Source organism: Triticum dicoccoides, chromosome 6B, assembly GCF_002162155.2.
Source record: "Triticum dicoccoides isolate Atlit2015 ecotype Zavitan chromosome 6B, WEW_v2.0, whole genome shotgun sequence".
NCBI lineage: Eukaryota > Viridiplantae > Streptophyta > Magnoliopsida > Poales > Poaceae > Triticum > Triticum dicoccoides.
The window spans coordinates 654,842,189-654,862,342 of NC_041391.1; the positions used below are offsets into that span (position 1 = coordinate 654,842,189).

At 47.6% G+C, this 20,154-nt stretch overlaps 2 protein-coding genes across 3 annotated transcripts; both read right to left on the reverse strand.

The window, feature by feature from the left end:
* Window positions 1-2,551: 2,551 nt before the first annotated feature.
* LOC119322045 (transcription factor MYB36-like) lies at window positions 2,552-5,230 on the reverse strand. Its single transcript, XM_037595550.1, has 3 exons — window positions 4,848-5,230; window positions 3,774-3,903; window positions 2,552-3,590 (listed from the first exon to the last, which is right to left on the reverse strand). The coding sequence occupies exons 1-3, from the start codon at window positions 4,981-4,983 to the stop codon at window positions 2,762-2,764; spliced, it is 1,095 nt and encodes a 364-aa protein (XP_037451447.1). The 5' UTR covers window positions 4,984-5,230; the 3' UTR covers window positions 2,552-2,761.
* An 8,073-nt stretch (window positions 5,231-13,303) lies between these two features.
* LOC119323077 lies at window positions 13,304-20,148 on the reverse strand. 2 transcript variants are annotated; one of them, XR_005156090.1, is made up of 10 exons: window positions 19,952-20,148; window positions 17,032-19,450; window positions 16,835-16,945; window positions 16,605-16,757; window positions 15,671-15,834; window positions 15,443-15,590; window positions 15,200-15,322; window positions 14,999-15,086; window positions 13,745-14,108; window positions 13,304-13,668 (listed from the first exon to the last, which is right to left on the reverse strand). XR_005156090.1 is itself a non-coding variant. In XM_037596654.1 (9 exons), the coding sequence occupies exons 2-9, from the start codon at window positions 19,333-19,335 to the stop codon at window positions 13,942-13,944; spliced, it is 3,258 nt and encodes a 1,085-aa protein (XP_037452551.1). In that variant the 5' UTR covers window positions 19,336-19,450; window positions 19,952-20,148; the 3' UTR covers window positions 13,304-13,941. The 2 variants fall into 2 exon arrangements, 1 of the variants encoding a protein (XP_037452551.1); XM_037596654.1 differs by having other exon boundaries at window positions 13,304-14,108.
* Window positions 20,149-20,154: the final 6 nt, after the last annotated feature.

Consider the following 20,154-nt stretch of genomic DNA (forward strand, 5'->3'; position numbering starts at 1 on the left):
CGCGGGGGTAGGCGCTGCGCGGAGGCGGCGGCACGCGGGGAAGCGTTGCGCGGCGGTTTTGTGAGGAGGTGGTAGCGGCTGCAGCGAGAAGGCACGGCGGCTGAGGAAAGCGGCAGATGCACGCGGCGACAGAAAAAGGCAGCGGTGCGATGGAAAGCTAGCTAGCGAAGCTAGCGATGGAAAGCTAGCTAACCAACGGTCAACGCGGTCGCGGCGTGACGAGCGGAGAAGCGGCACGGGGCGCGCAGGGTGCGGAAGCGAGGATGGGGTGCGGCGCCGGCGGCGCAGGGAGGCGCGGCGGTGGCTGACCCTAGGGTTAGACCGGAGAGGATGATACCATGTAGACAGATGATTTGCAATACAGTTGATTGATTGGGGTGTTGGTGCACGCATATATAATACAAGGGAAGGCCTCTATCTCAACTACATAAGACTAGGAGGTGGGCCACAACTCCAATATACTCGGGAAGGAGGGGAGGTGAACATCAGTACAGACACAAGCGCTCATATACACGCGCATACACTCATCCCTATGAACGCACACATGCACACCCTACCCCTATGAGCACCTCCGAAAGACTGAGCCGGCATATCATCTTGAGATTTACAAAGTCACCGTAGGCGCCTCGTCGTCGACGGGAACGTCTCCTTCCACTGAATGCGCATCGCCGAAAATCCTGAAATAAATTCAGGAATAAATGCGAGCACCAGGATTTGAACCCTGGTGGGCTGGGGATACCACAGTCTCTCTAACCATCTAATCACAGGTTGGTTCGCGGAGACGTGCTTAGTTGGGTGGTTCTTCTTCACCGGTTTTGTGTTGCGTTGCGTGCACGAATATAGGAAAGAAATCGGTGGATTGATTCCTTCCCTCGGTGGTGTGGAACGAAATGAGGAAAAGATCAATCGAGGGGGAGTCCTGTCGATCGATGGGAGGAGTACGAGCGTTGTTTGGATAGGGCGTATGTACACAATCTGTTCTCTATAAACCAGGAAAACGGTTCAACAGACTAAAATCTTGTTTGGCTACGATCACTAATCCACGTATATAGGAAACTTGGTTCTCCAAAACCCTGGATTTCAGGTTTGTGGGAAATCTACTATTATCCGTTTTTCCAAAATCGCGATCGCTATATACGTGATCGTAACTGCTTTCCCCTCCGACGGCTCGTTTCCCTACAGCTTCGTGGCGCCAGTTTTGCGTTTTCTGCCGCTCACCTCCAGCTCCGACATGGCCGCCGTCAGGTGGCCGGCGTCGAGCATTCCCTTGAGATCTGCACTACCTGGTACGGATGCGCCTGGACGGCCAGCGTCTGAGGGGCGGCGGACCTGCGAATCAACACGACCCGCGCTGAACCTATTTGGTGCCGAGAGGGATGCTCTGGACGTCCGGCATCGAGGCGCGGCGGACATACCGGATGAGCTCGAGGAGCAGTTCTCCCCGCGCAGATCCTATGCGGGGCCGACAAGGGATGTTCCTGGACAGCTAGCGTCGAGGGGCGGTGGACCTGCGGGATGCACTCGAGGAGCGGCTCCCCAAGCAGAACCTATGCGGGCCGACGAGGGGCGCTCCTGTACAGCAAGCGCCGAGGGGCGGCAGACTGCGGGATGAGCGTGAGCAGAAGCTCTCCTTGTTTAGAGCCTATGGGCGACCAGGGAAGCCTCTCTGCGCGAACTCGTCGAGGCCGTCCCGTTGGGAGGAGTGCACCGGCATCGCAAAACAAGGGAAGAAGTGCACCGGCGTCTACGGGCTGAGAACGAACTACAGAAGAAGAATCGCAGATGGAGCTTGCGAAGCCATCAGCAATGGCCAAAATTGGGGTTAGTAAGGGCATGTACAATGGTTCTATCTTAGCAATGCCACGTAGGATAAATGATGGGGTGGAAGAGAGAGAAATCATAAGAAAAGGCGTGTCTTCTCTTATTTAAGAGAAGACAAAAGATGATCTCTTAGCTCAATATGTCTCACCATGTTTTTAGGAATAGCTAGTTATTTAAGATAAGGCTAAGAGATGACCCATTGTATATACCTATTTTTGTCATCTTTAAATTACATGCAAGACTTAAGATAAGACTATCTTATCAACCATTGTACATGCTTTAAGAGAGAGAGGGTCACGGAAGGAAGCTAATCGTTATCTATCCAAACAAGGAAATACACAAGCCAGTTTTACCCTTTTCCAAACCCAAACGTGTTATTGTGTAAATCGGTAATCCAAAAATCAATTAGCAAAACTGATTTTGCTAAAATCTTGGTACAAACTCGATTTTCCATATACTGCCTTTTATCCAAACAAGAGAAAATGAAAGAGTGGATGATGCGAAGTCTGTTTGCTGAAGGTTTGCATCATCCACTCTTTGTGCATCATAATTTTGTGCAAAGAACTCCATTACCGTCAACGTCATTCCAGCAACACGATGATGCAGAAGCCAAGTTATCCTCCTTTAAAAAACCCAATGTAATTCAAGGTAAACAGTAGCATGCTATTATTATTACATATCTTCGTCACTTGTAGTTGTAAGCTCAAATAAACCACTGACGTATACAATGGAAATAAATATTCGAGCTCACATATATGATTGTTCAAAAAATATGGGAATATGTGAAACCTGTATAGCACGTACACTGAATCACATACATACATACAAATGTATTAACAAGCAAGTCTAAGATCGGCCGATCGAAACATACATGCGTAGTATATCAACACTATCAATTGGACCATTGCAATGTACGTATGTATGAGTAGCACACAAACTATTATTGATCATACCCTAAAACGAAATCCTGCAGATTCATTGAGTTTCCACCTTGGAGCTGGAGCTGCTGGCCGCCGGTCGTAGGAACATAGTGATCGCAAGACGCCATCCACGTGGAGAACTTCTCGTCGGCACCAACGACGGCGCCGCCATCCGGGCACTGCAGCTCCGGCAGGGGAGGAACTCCGCCTTGAAAGGCTCCGGCCGCGGCAAGCTGCTTGCTGTAGAGGAAGTCGTACAGCTCGTCGACGTGGCCGTAGCCGAAGCCACCGCCTACCATTGACGCCGAGCTCATCTCGACGGTACTGGCCACTCCAGCGGCCTCGCCGGCAGCAGAGCCAAACCCTAGCTTGGAGGCGGATCGCTCCTCGAAACCGCCCGGCACCGGCATGTCGTAGCTCGCTCCAGCGGAAGGGTTTAGCTGTTGCTCGGCTTCCACGACGTCCGCGGCAGCAAGGGAGTGACCGTGACTGACAGTCGTCATGGCAACCGCGTCCGTCGGTGGCTCGAGCTTCGGCCACTGCGGCGGCGCGTTGCTGGCGCCGCAGCCAAACGCGCTGTAGAGTCCCTGCAGGCGCATGTGGAGCTGGATCCGCTCCAGCGCTGACGAGCTGAGTGCCGCGGTGGTGCCGCTAGCGTTCCCGCTGCTGCTGGCGCTGCCGCCGCCCGCCGCCAGGTAGGAGTAGGGCATCGGCGCGTCTTGGTTGGCGCGCTGCAGGCGGCGGGACGGCGCGCGCTTGCCGAGGAGCTTCTTCTTGAGCTTGGTGTTCCAGTAGTTCTTGATGTCGTTGTCCGTTCTGCCCGGCAGCTGCGCCGCGATGATCGACCACCTGAATCCATGGTCCATCCATGCGTTAATTAGTAGCATTTCTAGTGTAAGAGGTCGATCAATCGATGTGATTTTGATGGATCAGGAGAAGTTGAAGGGGAACTTTTACGGTGGAGATTAATTACTAGAACGTGTTGCATGCGATGAGGAAGAGGAAATTGAGGTTAGGTAACTAATTGATTACCTGCTGCCGATGCTAATGTAGAGGCTGCAAATGATGTGTTCCTCTTCCTCTGTGAAGTCGCCGTGCTTGATGTTTGGCCTCAGATAGTTGAGCCATCTGAGCCTACAGCTTTTGCCGCACCTCTTCAGCCCTGCACAACCAAACATTCATAGATCTTCAGTGACAATTTAGCAAGAACACATCTGTAAGGAAATTAATTACAAGAATAAATGTTTGAATTGTCAATACAAAAATTAATTATCTGATGATTGACATAGAAGTATTACAGAACTATAGCTAGCTAGTACTAACACACTAGGCATAGTACTGAAGATCACATGCCCTACAATAATTATCTGTGCATCAATAATCACATGTTCTTACTTCATGCAATTACCATGATACATACTAGTTTCCATATTTTATAGTAGAAAGGAAAGTTGCTTCTTTGTCAAGATGATCGATCTCATCTAACTAGATCTGTCACCCTAGGACAAACAAATAGGCCAAACCATGGATGGAACATCATACTAGCTTTCTTTCCATCAAAAGTTTAAGAACAACTAACTGTAATTCCATTGGTTGCAACTGAAAACTACAGCTAGCTCGCTTGAATCAGGTACCAAACCCCAGGGTGGAACCATACAGATACTACCAACATTGGCTCTGGCTCAAGGTGTATAATTGAGAAAAGGGAGGTGGATGTGCTTAGAAAGCTGAAATCAACAGGACACAAATATATCTATCTAGCATGTAAAATGTCCCCTTTCAGATTGACCAAACGTGAAAAAGCATACAGTGGCGGTACTGGCTATGGCTGGTCGCTCCGGGCAGTAGCTAGGTAGCTATATCCATGTCTTGCAACATTAATACCGGCCCATTTATGGGAAAGAGGAGACAGATCAGACTTGACCAAATCGAGGAGAGAGATGGGGGTGCAATTAACCACAAGATTAGGTTGGACTGTTCAAGGCAAGAGCGCGCTGGTCAATCATCAAAGGTCGGCACAACGGAAAAAGATGACCACCGGCCGGCCACCGCCCAGCGATATATGGTACTCAGGGGTTGAAGAAGAGAGAGACAAGAGGGGCGTACCGATCTTCTGCGGCAGGGCGATCCAGTTGCCGCCGGTGCCATTCTCGTCGATGTAGGCCTTGAGCTTGGCGTCCTCCTCCGGCGACCAGGGGCCCTTCTTCACCGTCGCCTTGTCGCAGCACGGCGCCCTCCCCATGGCCGCGCGCCTGGTGGGGGTGGGATCGCGGTCGATCGACCTCCTCTCCTCCTCTTCTTCCTCCTCCCGCCGCGACAGCGACGGCAAGCCGGCCGGAGAAGAGAGATCGGAGATCAACTGAGCTCGATCGAGCAGTAGAAGCGGCGGCGATCGATGTAGGTAGGAGCGTTGGACTGGGGCGGCTGCTGGTGTGTTGGACGACTGGGGATGGAGTGGTGACGGGTGTGTGGGTTTGGGAAGAGACGAGGAAGGCGATGTGGGGAGCTTTATAGCCGGGATCGCGCGGACAGCGGGAGAGAAACGCGGGGGCGCCTGGCTCTGGGCTCTGGCCGCGCGCCTTGCCTTGTGATGTGACGGTTGCTTCTGCAGGGACAACGGGGTCCGGTCCTCTCCTCGCCAGGGCTTCTGCTACCATGCACCACCCAGGATCTTCTCTGCCCAACAAACTCTGCATGCATGTACACCTTTTTTTTGAGAGAGAGAAGTGTGCATGTACACGTTTTGGTCACCATGGATGTGCATTTTGACGAGAAGAAAACAAATCTTGGCGTTTGGAAATGGTGGCATGAGAATTGTTCAATTGGTTTGGCTGGAGTGTGAGCAATACTCCGATGTTTGAGTCATGTAATTAATCTTATCACTCACCGGTTGTGATTTTGATGTAATCTTTTGGCAAGGTGCTCATTTATGTGTTGTGGCATGCATGGAAAGAGAGGAATCGGAGGCTTTTCCAAAACGCCAGATGTTGCTTACCTCGTCAGGGAGGACCTTATCCAGTTGGGTTTACCTATGGCAAATGGCATGTAATTTCTAAAGCTTTTTCTGGTCTTGTAAATAAACTTCTCTACACTTTCTATTTTCGCCTATCTATATGAAATATGGCAGAGCGCCTGCCTTTTATCGTCAAAAAGAAATGTAGTGTCACTGTATGAAACTATTCTACTGCATTCTTTATTTTTGGTCAAAAGGTGTGAAATTTTTCTAGACTTTTCAGCATGATAGTGTTGATTTTACAGGATTTAAAAAATGTTGTACACTTTGAATTTTTTTGTCAAAATTTGACCAAAACGGGACTGAAATTGAATTTATGTCGTACTTTTAAATTTGTTTATCAACAAAGTGTGAAATTTTCCCAGATTGGTCAGCACAGCATGGTAGTGTTGATTTTACAGAATTTTGTTTAAAAAATCATGTACACTTTGATTCTTTTGGTCAAAATTTGACCAAAGGGGGCTAAAATTGAATTCCTATCATACTTTTAAATCTGTTTGTCAACAAAGTGTGAAACTTTCCCCGATTGGTAACGATGGTAGTGTTAATTTTACAGAATGCTTTCAATCTTTTCTGAACACTTTGAATTTTTGTTCAAAATTTGACAAAAGGGGGCTGGAATTGAGTTTCTACTGTACTTTTAAACCTACAAGTCAAAAAAAAGTGTGAAGATTTCCCAGATGTGTCAGCATGGCACTGTTGATTTTACAGATTTTTTCTACACTTTGAATTTTTCGTCAAAATTTGACCAAAGAGTGGGTGCTGACGTGGCGCGCTGATGTAGCTGATGCGGGCCATCAATTCGGTCAAATACCTGCCACGTATGCCAAACTCACCTTAGAGCAAGTGAGGGGGTAATTTGAACGGTTTTGATAGTTGTGTTCCAAGTTCTAGCCAGTATTGGAGTTCATGGTTGTAAATTAAACTAGGGCGTGAGTCCGGCCGGGTTGAAATATGCATTTCTCTCTTTGACAAAATTACTCTAACTTGGCCCGTTTGCATCATATGAGAGTTTGGCGGCATTGAGGATGTCGACCTCGGTCATTGGGGTGACGAGTTCTCTTCAACTTCGGCCGCCAGCGCATCCATGACATCCGTGGTTTTCGTCCGATTTTCTACTAATTAACTAAGGCATATATTTTACTTAAACAGGCAAAGCTTATTAACGGCCTTGGTCCTTTTCCTGATCTCCTTGTGTGTGTAAAATCCTGCATGGTTGGAAAACGAAAAAACATTTCAGCCTGAAGCGTTCATCCAAGTCATGCATGCTTGGAACACAAGCTAGCCTGCTCCCCTTGCTCTCCGCGCAACCGATCCTAGGTTAGGGACGTCTGGCTGGCGTGTGCGACGGCTACTAGACCTCATCTCGCACCCTTTTCTTCTCGCTGCCTGCCTACCTTTCCCCCAGATTTATTCCTGTCCCGAGACCTCATCGCATCTCCATGCCATTGACGAATTCCTCCTTCCCCTCTCTCCCCGGATCCAAGTCCAACACCGTATGCCCCTGGATCACACGACAGATGCATGAGCCTTCAGAGTTCAGACCTAACGCTCCGGTTGATATAGTAGTAGCAGATCACAGATGTCGCAACATGGGCTGGAGTGCCCGAGCGACTTTTAGGGCATCATCCCAGTCTGAAGACGTACCACTATACTATATCGCCACTGTTCTGTTCAAACGACGCATGCATTGACTAGCTATCACGTAGTATCACATGAGTAGATTATTGTTGCATTGGCAGATGGTCCAAGTAGCCGGGCTAGCCGAAGCAGCAGGAGGAGGTGTGCTAGTGCGTGTTTTCAACCACAGTAAATTAATTAATAACTTGACAAACACGTATGCGACGCAATGAGCTCACCACCATCGGCTACATATGCCTGTCCATACATCTACGAATGTTTCTGTTTAAACCAACCTGGGTTATTTTCTGCATGCGCGTACCTGTTGTTACCGCAGGGATCGATCAAAGAAGCCGCGTGCAACAACTAGAAATTTTACAACAAGTTGGCTGTCGATCTGGCCGCGGAAACCTTCGTGTACTTTCGATTGCGCGGATTTTTCCCGGCATTGTTGAATTGATCCAAATTGAGGTTCAGAGAATCTGTCAAGATCCAAGAAAAAGTAGAGATACCAGAGGTGAAATTAATATTGGGGTGAATATATTCACAAGAAACACAGGAACAGATTGGATGTTGTACATCTGTCGTGGGTATCCACCATAATATCTGGTTCTGACAAATCTGGCATGCTGCCTAAATCGACAGTTTCCAGTTAACCAGTTTGGGAGAGTTCTTGCACGTATGTATGTTGTTTGTTTTGACCGTCTCTTCACCCAGTAGTCCTCCATGCTGCAGGCTGCCCTGTTTTCTTGTACCACCTAACTAGCTTGGAAAATTTTGTCCGCCTATGGAATGCTAGCTGCATGTGTGTATGTGTGTGAGAGTGCTAGCGTCTAGGTACCCTAGAAGAAAAGGGAAGGGGGGAATAATTAACAATGGTTCAATTTCATGGGTAGCTGCAGGTAACTAACTATTTACAGTCATGTATATTCAACAACTCTAACTAACTAGTATCATCATTGGACAGTGATATAAAGAAAATCACCTACAAGTACAACCAAGACATGTGCATCCAAGTGAAGGGAACTAGTACTAATTATTTACTATGACAATTTTCATCTCAAGGACTAGCAGCTGGTTGAGTAGCCTTCAATTCCTTTGCTACCAATTTACCATGACATGACACTTAATCTTGAGGACTAGTAGCTGATTGAGCAGTATTCAATTCCATGCATCTAACTTTCTTTCAACTAATTGGCTCTCATTTGCTACTGTGTAGACAAGTGGCCAAGGTCCACCTCCAAATTTATGCACCAAGGAGGAAGGTCCAAGCAGGAAGGGGTTGAGAATTAATGGGAAAAGCTAGCACTTTACATTTCATATTATTAGCGCTAAACAAGTGTTAATCACGTTGGCGCGAAATCAAACTCTCACGCATTGACCTTAGCTTGATGAGTCATGGACATTCTATTTCTTTTTCTAATAATCGGCGTACGGAGGTGCTAAGCCCACGACGACGATGCACACATCATAATCAACCACGACCCATCGGTCCCACCGTCAGCGACTCGAGGTGAAGCCGGCAATGGTAAATCGAACCGACGGGTGCAGAATGAGCCATCACCTTTTTCCGAAAAGGCAATCCGGGTTAATCCGGCATGATCAAGTCCACAGGATAGACTTTGTTAGCCCTAAAGCAAGGATGGCTTAAAATATGCACCCCTTCATATGGCAGCAGGGAGAAAGGACTGGAGGAGTCATTTGGGATTTTCCCGCTTGTCATTTCCTGCAAGGTCATATTCCCCATGCATACACGGCCCTTCCCTCGGCTGTCATCAGCAACTTGACACAGTCTTAAATCTTGGCATGAGGAAAAGAGAGATGAGCACAATGGGAAAAGTTGGGGAAAAGGCAGTGGGGGAGTAACCGGATATACATATCTTTGATGAGCCTCATTGGAGTCTAGCATTTGAAGCCATGCATGCATAATAGTAGTACTTGACCTAAAGAGAGGCCGTACCCCAAAGCAAAGTACATGATGCATGCACTGCTTATATTAAGGCACATTGCTAAAGCCATCAAAGGTGACCTACATGGTATGATTTGTGCCACAAGGGGAGAGGGGGAACTTGCCACCCAAAAATCCGCGGTGACATAACTCCTGTCACGAATTCCTTCAAATCTAAGATACTATGAACGCACATTTATTTTCCGTGGATATATATACATACACACCCCGTTGTCGTGCCGACACGGTTTGGCCAACACGGCACGAGTTTGGACGGCTGAGATGACAACGCGTGCCAGTGACATCGATTTCCGACCGGACAATTCGCGGCCAAGTAATATATGTATGTACCCTGTGAGCGACGGATAGATCGCCGAGTGCCGAAACATGTACATGGGTCCAAGAACAAGGCCTTGCAACTTTTAACTTTATCACCACCACCATCATGCACGTATCACATACGCCCTGTCAATCCGTTTTCCGGAAGTGATATTTATCTTTTTGGCGGTGTCCAAATATCAGGTGCCACGGGGGCTCATGGTTAGGAGAAAGCGCCACCCTTTCCCCCCGACAGGCTAGCCGGGGATTGGACCGGGCGTCAAGCCGAGCAGAGCACCTGTCTGTCCCTAGGCCCGCCCCCTGCTGCTCTCCTGCTGCTCCTGCTCGTATCATTGGCAAATGATGGCACAACGGCATGGCAAAAGGCTACTAGGACTAGTTCCTGCACTGCTGCACACTGACACTGCAATTTCACTGCCCTGACAGCCAGCAGTTGACGCTTGACACGGTGTCACGGTGGCCCATGTCACCAACCTAATTTATCAGCGCGCGCTCTTCCAGCAAGTGAATATATGTATAGAAAATTTTGGCCCGATAAAGGCATTTCTAACCGATCAGAGGAGTAAAAGTACGGTTTTACTCCTTTAACCAACACCTAGCCGATCCTTTATCCGCTGTAAGGGGGTAAAATTTTTACTCACTCCCCAAAATTCTTCTTGTATTTACTCCACCGCGCGGCGGCTGAGTAAAAGCTGCGCCTCTCCTCCACTGTCTCCCTCTTTCCTCCTGCATCGCATCTGCGCCAGCACCGCCCCTCCCACCCCCCCGCCGGCACCCGCTCGCCGCCGCGGAAGCTCCGTAGGCTCCGCCGATGTCCTCTACCACTTCGATTTGTGCCTCCTCGTCCCGTCGCCGGCGAAAAAGCGGTGGATCTGCAGCTGCTCCCGCCGCTGCCGGATTTGGCATTTCCGGCCGCTTGCGGCTGCTCCTTGCCATGGATTGGCCGGGAAGCGGACTGCACAACTCTGGCAATGCCTCCACGCCGCATGCAGGTACCGTCTCCTCCTCTAGCCAGATCTCTTCTGTCGGACGTTCGCCAGCACCAATTTACCTTCTTTGCATGCCACGTTTAAAAATGGGCACCTTTCTGCTGAAAGAAAAAATTAGTGTTACCTTCTCAACTGTTTCGTGTCAGTCATGACACCCCACATATATATAGGCACTTCGTGAGTTATCTATCTTCAGGTTTGTTGACGTACTCTCTCCGATCCAAAATAAGTGTCGCAGTTTTGAACCAAGGTTAGTTCAACCCTCATTCAAAACTCGACACTTACTTATTACGGATTGGGGCGAGTACTTCAATAAAAGAGCACAAGGAAGACGCACACCTCACGCACACGCACGCAAGTCCAATGCAGTGCTCACGCTGGAGGCTGGAGCTCATGCACATAGATAGCGTACGTCCTGGCTAATCCATCGTCGGAAGCTGATCTGATCAACATCTACCCAGCTACATGGAGTCATGGACTCACCCCGGGTACAAACGCAGGCAGATCAGACGGGTCGCTGCCACCCTAGCTATGCTAGTGAAAAGGAGCTTGGCTTTTAACCTAGCCGCGGCACGTGTCGTGGCGAAACCGCGCTGGCATGCCGGGGAAATCTCACCCCGGAGATTCCCGTCGCTGCAACCGTCGCCTTGCCGGCCGGGGGTGCCACAGGAGATTGATTGGCAGTGGTACGTACAGGGGAAGGAAAAGGCCCTAGCTTTACCCCGCACGCAGCTGTTCAAATTCCGTCGCGTCGGATACGACCAAAGGGCCGGCGCCAAGCCACGCCTGAATATCCAATTCGGTTCGACGCCTTTTTTATGTGAGACATTCAGGAATTCAGGGTCAGCGTTTGGGAGTTACTGCACAGGACCAGAGATCTTTCAGCCAATCTAATATTGTACAGCTATTTGACTTTAACCTGTCAGGAACTGGATAGGGAGTAAAACTGCCAACCTCTTGGAGCTGATAACATGAAGAGATTTGCTCCCCAAAAAAGGGGAGCAACTTTGCGTCTGCGTTTTACCATGAACCATCTAGGAGGTGAAACCACCAACCTCCTAGTCATGAGGAGTTAAATCATGAACAATTCATGATGACATGAGATCTGATGGAGCGGTACAATTTTCTCCGGCAACAGTGTCCACGGTACACGGAACCGCGGGCGTGAGGACACCTGCATGATCTAGGCAAAAGAGAACACAGTGCAAGCACAACCCTCAAGTCCAGGAAACTGTGCGAGCACATAATTGTGACGGCAAGGCTTGGAGCTGTCATTTCTGCATGCCTGAGAATGGCAAAAAACTGAGATAACCCGACTTCCCTCTTGGTAAGCAGGCACGTCGAGCCATCGACTCACTCACATTGTCATCTAGAAGAAAAGCTGACAGTAAACGGGCACAGTAGAAATCATACAATTGGTATGAATTGCAATCAACAACAGATGCACGCATGCACGCTCAAGTCAATCGGGCTCCAGCCCGGCATGAACCCTAAGCTCATAGAGGGCTAGCTGGGTAGCCTGCTGTCGTGTCTCAGCCCAGCCGGCCAGCCAGCCAAGTATCAGCCGTGCCACACCTACCATCCATCCACACATGATGTGCCACACACACAATCACAATCACAATCAGGCAGCAGACCCTCCCCTCTGTCGTCTCTCCCGGGGCGCTTTTGACTTGTCACCTGCGCGCACAAACCCTGGGATAATGCCCAGCTCCTTCCAGGAGACAGATCACAGAGACACACACACATACGGATCATTCTGAAATTCTCTTCTCCTCATGAAATTCCTCCTCCCGTTGAATCATGCATCTGCAAGGGGAGCGCAATGCGACGCGCAGAAGAGATCGAAAAGCGGCGACGGCCGACGACGATTTGTTTACGTGGTTTTGACTTTGGGTGCTGTTTTTTGGCGCTAAGATAATGCTAACATCCGGCTAATTGTGCGGTTTGGTGGGCAATGGTGACAGGCCCGGCTAATCAGTGGCGGAGAAAAGGCGTGACAATTGCCTACCCTAAAGCAGCCCCGCATGAGCCGTATGCCTGTCCTAAAATAGCTCGGGTACAGATGTACTTACCATAAGAGATGAGATGGTTAAGTACTAGGAGCAGTGTGTGACAAGTTAAATGGCACTGTCTGCAATGTCAACATGCAGTAGTAGCTCTGAAGAAAATGCACTGCTAGTCACTGCATTATTGAGGACAGGGAGATGCACATCAGACTCACTGAACCATAATGTGAGTTAAAGCAGAACTCATCCCAATATGTTACTGCTCTATATGTGATCTTGGCCTGGTAGCAGTTGTAAACTGTAGTCAAATGAGCTCCCAAAGAGAAGAGAAAAGAAGAGAAAGTCAGACAGGCACAGTACAGTGAATGAGAATCTCAGAATGTTCCGAGACAGCAAGCGTACAACCATAAACTTCATGGAGCAGAGCAACCTAAACAGAACCCTTCATTAATTAATGCTAACTTGGCACAACTATAAGCAAATGAGAAAATATGTGGGGCTCAGTTTCAGTAGACACATTTTCTTAAGTGATCCAGCACAATGCAGATTTGGTAAGCTTGACTCCAGAACGACATTACCAATCTAGGTTCTGGTGGCCACACTGAGGTTCATCAGATGCACACCCAAATGGGTTACCACTCGACAATAATAATTACCAAGCAAGCACCATGACTGGTGGGATCATGGCAGTGAAGATATATATATACAGGAAAGAACATTTTCAAGGCGGCCCGCAAATCTTATTCGTGAACTATGTACAATCTGAATAAGGATATCTCTTGTTCAGAGTTTGTTCCCTCTTTTTCTCAGGACACAATCGTATGAAAGAAAAAGGGATAACTGCGTCCAGCTTTGCACCGTGTCTAGTCCCGTGCAACATCTAACATGCACCGGACGGAGCGGGCCAAAATTTATTTACATTACAAACCCCAACAGTTCCCGTCATGAGGAATGGACAGATGCAATATATATCTCGTACTTGAAGGCAAACGGCGGCAGCTGACGACTCCTGCAGGCAGGAAATGGAGAAGTCACGTTTGCTAGAACCACTTCAAAATTTTGTCGAAGGAACAGGGGAGGCTCACATCAAATACGCTTTAGAACCGTCCGTGATGAATTTCTCCTCCCATGGAAGGCCTTCATAAAATCTCATTTCAACTAGGATAAACCGAGACGCTGCCAAGACACATGTAACATATATTCCGGGTTTGCCTTCCTCTAGTCAGGGAACTGGACATGGGATTCCTTACATGCCTCTTCGCGTTGTAATAAATTGAGCCCTTTATTTAACATTCATTGCCGCGGCCATTTTCCGCAACCTTTGAGATATTTCAGTGAAGGATGGCCTTTGAGCTGGTTCACCAGCCCAACTACCTTCCATCAATGATTTCCATTCAGGATCGCACCAGGAAGGGATCTGAGGACGAAGAGAATTGTTCACGATGCCCCCTACAAAATGGACATGATAATTAACTCCACAGGATGGTTAAACACAAGGATCAACATCTTACTACAGTGCATGACTAATACTCCCTCCATTCCTAAATATAAGTCCTTTTAGAGATTCCACTACAAACTACATACGGATGTATGTAGACATATTTTAGAGTGTAGATTCACTCATTTTGCTCCGTATGTAGTCCAATAGTGAAATCTCCAAAAAGACTTATATTTAGGAACGGAGGGAGTATTTGATAAGCACAAAAAGTATCTCTTTGCAATAACAAGCATGATTAATACCCCCTCCGTCCCAAAACTTTAGTTAATTAGTACAAAGTTGAGACAGTTATTTTGGGACGGAGGGAGTATATGATAAGCACAAAAGGTATCTCCTATTTGCAATAACAAGCATCAACATCTTACTACAGGTGCATGACTAGTTTTTTTTAAAGCAGAAAAAGTATCTCCTCTTTGCAGTAACCTGTGCTGAATAAAATACAGGGCAAGTAGGGGAACAGCACTGTTATTATTTAGCTTCATTGATTCCAATTTCATACAGCTGGCTTGTTTAACTGCATTATTTAACACATAAATAATAAATATGTATATAGCATTTATCACTGAAATGCATCCTGAGATTTACATCTGATCATTTCCATTCGCTCACCCTACAAAGCCTTTCGAAGTTTCCGGCAAATAAGTTTTTCAAAATTGTATCAGAACACACAGAGAAATTCACAAAGGAAGAAAATGTCCAACAAGTATGTTTTTGGCTTTTTGCAGCCATGAAACAAGTTACTCAAACTGATAAATGTGCACCAAAAAAAATTATACAAAGACGAAGGTCTCATCGGAAATCAAAATGTAGCAATCAACATAACTTAAGTTTTGAACATTACCAATAATTTCAGCTGCACGCATATCAGAATAAGGGTCGTCCCCGGTAAGTAGCTCCCACATCACAATACCAAATGAGTAGACATCAATCTACAGAATAAAGTTAATCGGCTTTTTGTCAGAACATTAAAAAGTTATACACTGTTTACAGATTATATAGCTTGCCAAATAAAAACAGGTTCTTCTAGAACAAGCACTATTACCTTCTCGGACACCATATCACTTTTCCCACTCAGAAGCTCAGGTGCCATCCATGGTAAGGTTCCTCTAACACCACCAGACACCAAAGTATGCTGCTTCACCTTTGATAGCCCAAGATCACCAATCTGGTCCGGAAGTATCCAGATAGGATGAAACAGTCAGGGAGCAAGGTATTGAACTCAAAAACAAGGACTGTAGGCAAATAGAGAAGAAGAAGCAATGAAGGGAACGAGTGGCGATCAAACCTTGCAGATCGGTCGTTGTGGATCTCTCATGTTTACCAGTAGGTTCTCACACTTGAGATCGAAATGGACAATATTCTTCCCATGCAAATATTCCATGCCAAATGCAGCATCCATAGCCAATATAACCCTTTTGCGGCGATCAATTGTCCTATGGAGTTCCTATAAGATTAGAATTTGGATATGGGAGAAATAAGAAATCAAACTGTTCTTCGATTAAACAAGCAGTACCTGTCTTTCTTCCTCAGGAATTGTTTGAGAGACCCATTGACCATAAACTCGGTAACAGTCGCTAAGCTTCCATCAGGGCCATCACGAACAACACCATAAAATGAAACTACATTTGGATGATGAAGCGAGCTCAGGATCTGAGCTTCTTTCCAGAAATCCGCTATCTGCAAATAAATCAGAACTTGAGGCGTTTTCCATGAGACCAAACCATTACCAAAGCGAACCTATAAATCATTTTCTCAAAAAAAAATCATGAACATAAACCATCTTTATTACGTACTCCCTCCGTCCCATAATATAAGGCTACTCATAGTGGGGAGTATCATATACTAGTATCATGCATATGATACTAGTGTATGATACTATCTTCATAGTGCATAATATCATAGAGTAGTACTCCCTCCGTCCCAAAATACTTGTCGGAGAAATGGATAAAAATAGATGTATCTACAACTAAAATACATCTAGATACATCCATTCGTCCGACAAGTATTTCCGGACGGACGGAGTATCATAGATGATCATATTTATTGCCATGCATGACACAAAGTAGCATAGCATTTAACATGATAGGGTATCTACCTATGTTACTCTAACTCTCTCTCTTCTTTAATTCTCTGCCACATCAGCATGTTTGCTATTCCCGAGTGCATGATACCGGCTAAGATACCACCATGGCCAGCCTAAGAGCTCTTATATTATGGGACAGAGGGAGTATATTACTAGTATATAATATACAGGCAGCCAAGGCCTCCATTACTTTAATATTGAGAAAAGAAACCTATCCACAGCCATATTTTTTTCTACAAAACATGAAATTACTCGAGTATTAGATGAGTAGCAGTAAGAGGTTTTTGACCCTGAAATAGGTAAAGAGAAATTTTGCTATGCTGCCAATCCTTAAGTCGACAACTAACAAGGAAATAAAGCATACCAAGCGCTCTCTCTCAGATGGCCTTCCATCAAAGCAACTAGCTTTTATTCTTTTGATGGCAACATCACAACCCCTCCATTTACCATGAAAGACTGACCCATAAGTACCCGAACCAAGCTCTCTGATTTCCTCCAGATCATCATTTCTTATAGTCTGCATGAACACAAAAGTATAAATAGGACATAAGCTAAAAATAAATAGGATCACACATAAAGAGATCAGCGAGTGACCTGTAATCCTTTAGACAAAGCTTCAGCTTCAGCGGGTGTAGTTTCGATCCCAGAACTTTTGTGCTGGTCGCAGCTTCCATGCACATCAGGATCCTGATCTACATCAGTATTCTGCAGATGGAAGGATTTGAGTGGAGAGCATTAGGTAGTTTAATGCTTAATGTGTTTGTTCAAGTATTACTCACAGCAGCCGTTACCTCATCAAACTTCTTCCCATCATTGCCGTTATCACAAACAGGTGAATTTGCAGGACGAGCATCTGGCTGAACCTCTACTGGCTTCTCAGACTCTTCCAGTGCAGCCTTTTTAACAGAGGCAACAAACTCTGGAAGGATATTTAATCTGTTCTCCGATATATCCCCACACTGCTGCAATGCAACAGCCCCACCGTCATGTTCTGTAGGTTTGCCCCGTTGGAGATCAACTCCAACATTGTGAACCAAGGTGCTAGGGTCACTCGCAGCGTGTGAAGGTTTTGTTTCAGTCACATTTTGAGTGTGCCTTTCATCATCTGCTCCTTCCAATTTCTTTGTTGTGTTAATGTCCAACCTGGACAAATGATCAGCAAGGGGTACCGCAGCAACAGATACTTTACCATCAAGCGGTGATAGCATGGGTCCAGCGGATGCTCTTTCAGGAAAAATTTCTACCAATGGAGCTCCTGGTTGCTGCTGGACTGATTCTGGGGCAAAGAAAGGCTGAACATACTGAGCAGTGTTTGGACCTGACCGAGAACCAAGGGAAGAAGGGTTCTCAACAACAGCGGGAACATCATGTCCAACGATTCTATATGGTATGTTGCCATTGGGTGAAGGCCATGGGTTTGGGACTCGATCATATGCAGGCATACCAGGAATCCTTGGACTAACATCACCTGTGTTTCTGACAAAGTTGGAGTTGATGCTCCCATTTGGGATCGGCAGGTGCGGTGATTCATATGATGAGCCTGTGTGAACAGGGCTGCTTGCTCTCCTTCTCATGGATTGAAGTGGCGGCAAGTTCTGCTGCATTTGGTAAAAGGTATCAGCACCATATGTTGAAGTATGGCTGTAATGCTGGCCTGTCGATTCTTCAAAACCTGATGTCTGGACATAGGAGCCACTACTCACATGCTCGCCCTGGCCACTGCCATGATAATAGTGGGGACTTTCATGGCTTGAGCGGCTGTGAGATGTTGAATGCATTTCATATACTTTGCTGGGTGCAAATGCAGAATTAGCTGAGTTGCTATCAGCATACGGATCCATCACTCTACCATTAGCAGGCAGATTCAACCTTGGATCCTCATACCGTTGATGGCTTTGGTTGGGATGCACATGCCAAGATCTATCATGAGAATGTGATTCGTTGTAGAACATGGGAGGGTGACCACCCGTTTGCTCTTTCACATAAACACCATTTTCCAGTCTAACATCTTGGCCTACAACATAATGCTCACCAGGACGACCATAATCTGGACGCTGAATAGCAGGGTGAGCAGAATACTCACTTGCCATGCTTGATTGATCAAAATGTTGTTGGACTGGCCTCCAACGGGGATCCATATAACGAGGATCACTCACTGAACCTTGACCCTTCTGGAATGACGAACGGGAGTCATATACACTGTTTCCATCCAAGAAATTGCCGGAGCGGCCCAAATTCCCTGGGAAGCCAGCATTTTGCTGAATTACAGCACCAGGTGGAAGCCAGACCAAGTTATCCACATGTGGCGGTGACTGAGCCTCATAATGCCGATATTTTGGCGATTGCCTCACAAAATCATCAGGAATCCTCTCATCAAAGTCCTCTGCTCCAACTTGAAACCTTGCAGATGATGGTGAAATGGGAAAATCCCTTGGATCAGGCACTCCATACTGCCCCGGAGAGATATATGCAGGGCTCCAAGGAGAATCCATCTCCCCATACCGCTGATTATGTGAGGCACGAGGAACATTCAAATGCCGCAGGCCAGCAATATCGGGAATTCCTGACTCATTGCCTCCGATACCAAAAAGCTGCTCCACTGACACAGGAGATGAAGGTGATCTCATGTCACCAAGGCTGTTAAGCGCGTCGACATACCTCCTCTCCGTCTCCCGCTCATCCCCATGGTAATGCACAGCTGCTGATGCAGCCTCATCATCCAGGTGCTGCGAGAATAAGAAGACCCTGAGCCTAGTGAACCCCTCTCCCGCAGCAATGAGCTTGTCATACTCCTCCATCATGTTCACCACATCATCATCATTAACAACCGAGACCAGTGCATCAAGATCCTCATCAGGCTGCTGGTACTTGATGATATCGGCATCGTCATAGAGCTCCCGCATCCGCGCCGCCAGGTCGGAGTAGGATATGTCGCGGGGCAGCATGACGATCCTGGTGTCGCCGCCGACGTAGCGGAGACGGCCGTCGAGGGGGCGGGGCAGGATGCTGCCTCCGAAACTGCAGAGGAACTTGGCCATGCGCTGTGCCCCGTCAGCCTCGGTGCTGCTGGCTGCAGCGGCAGCGGATGGCGCCATGGTGTGCCGAGGCTGCGTGATCAAGCTGGCTTGAGTTGGATCAGCGGCAGAGCCAAGTACATCACACGATTGCCAATCCACCAGTCCCAACCAGCTGCTCTCGTTAGCCCCTTTCCTGTGGATAGAAAAATACCAAAATTGTTAGCCTAGAGCCCAAAGATTTGGCACCTTCCATCCATCATCAGACGAATAAAGACACGAAATCGGACAATTTCAGACAGATTTCGCCAATAACACCTCAGATCAGCCCCCCACCGTCAGACAAACGACAAAATTCTTTCCTAAAAAAAGAATGAGCCGGGGGCGGGGGCAATTTCGAAGAATGCGTTGGAGCAGACCCGAATGATTTGCCCGCAAAATCCGAATTCGAAATCTGAAAACAGAATCTACAGGGACTGAGCTCCTATGATTCCCCGCTGGCGGAAATTTCCCCAACGGAATTCCTATTCCCCGCCGATCTTGGCCGGATAAACACAGAAACTCATTCCGTTTCCTCCCCCCGAAACAGACGAGGAGGATAAGAAGGACGAACGAACTAACTTCCAATCCAAAAAAACAGGAGAAATCCAGCCGATTGTTGGTGTTCGAGGGAGGAAGAGGGGGAGTGAGGCCGTACCTGCCTGCCTGCCTCTGGCACGATCCTGGGCTCCCGGGGTCGGCTGAGCAAGCGGGAGAGGGGGCGAGCAGCCGACTTGGGCGGCTGGGCTCCGGGCGGCGGTGCGGTCGCGCTTTAGGGGCGGGGGAAGGGAGGCGAGAGGGAGAGGGAGAGGGAGAGAGAGGCGAGGAGGAGGCGTCCCCCGGATTCGCGGTGGGGAAGTG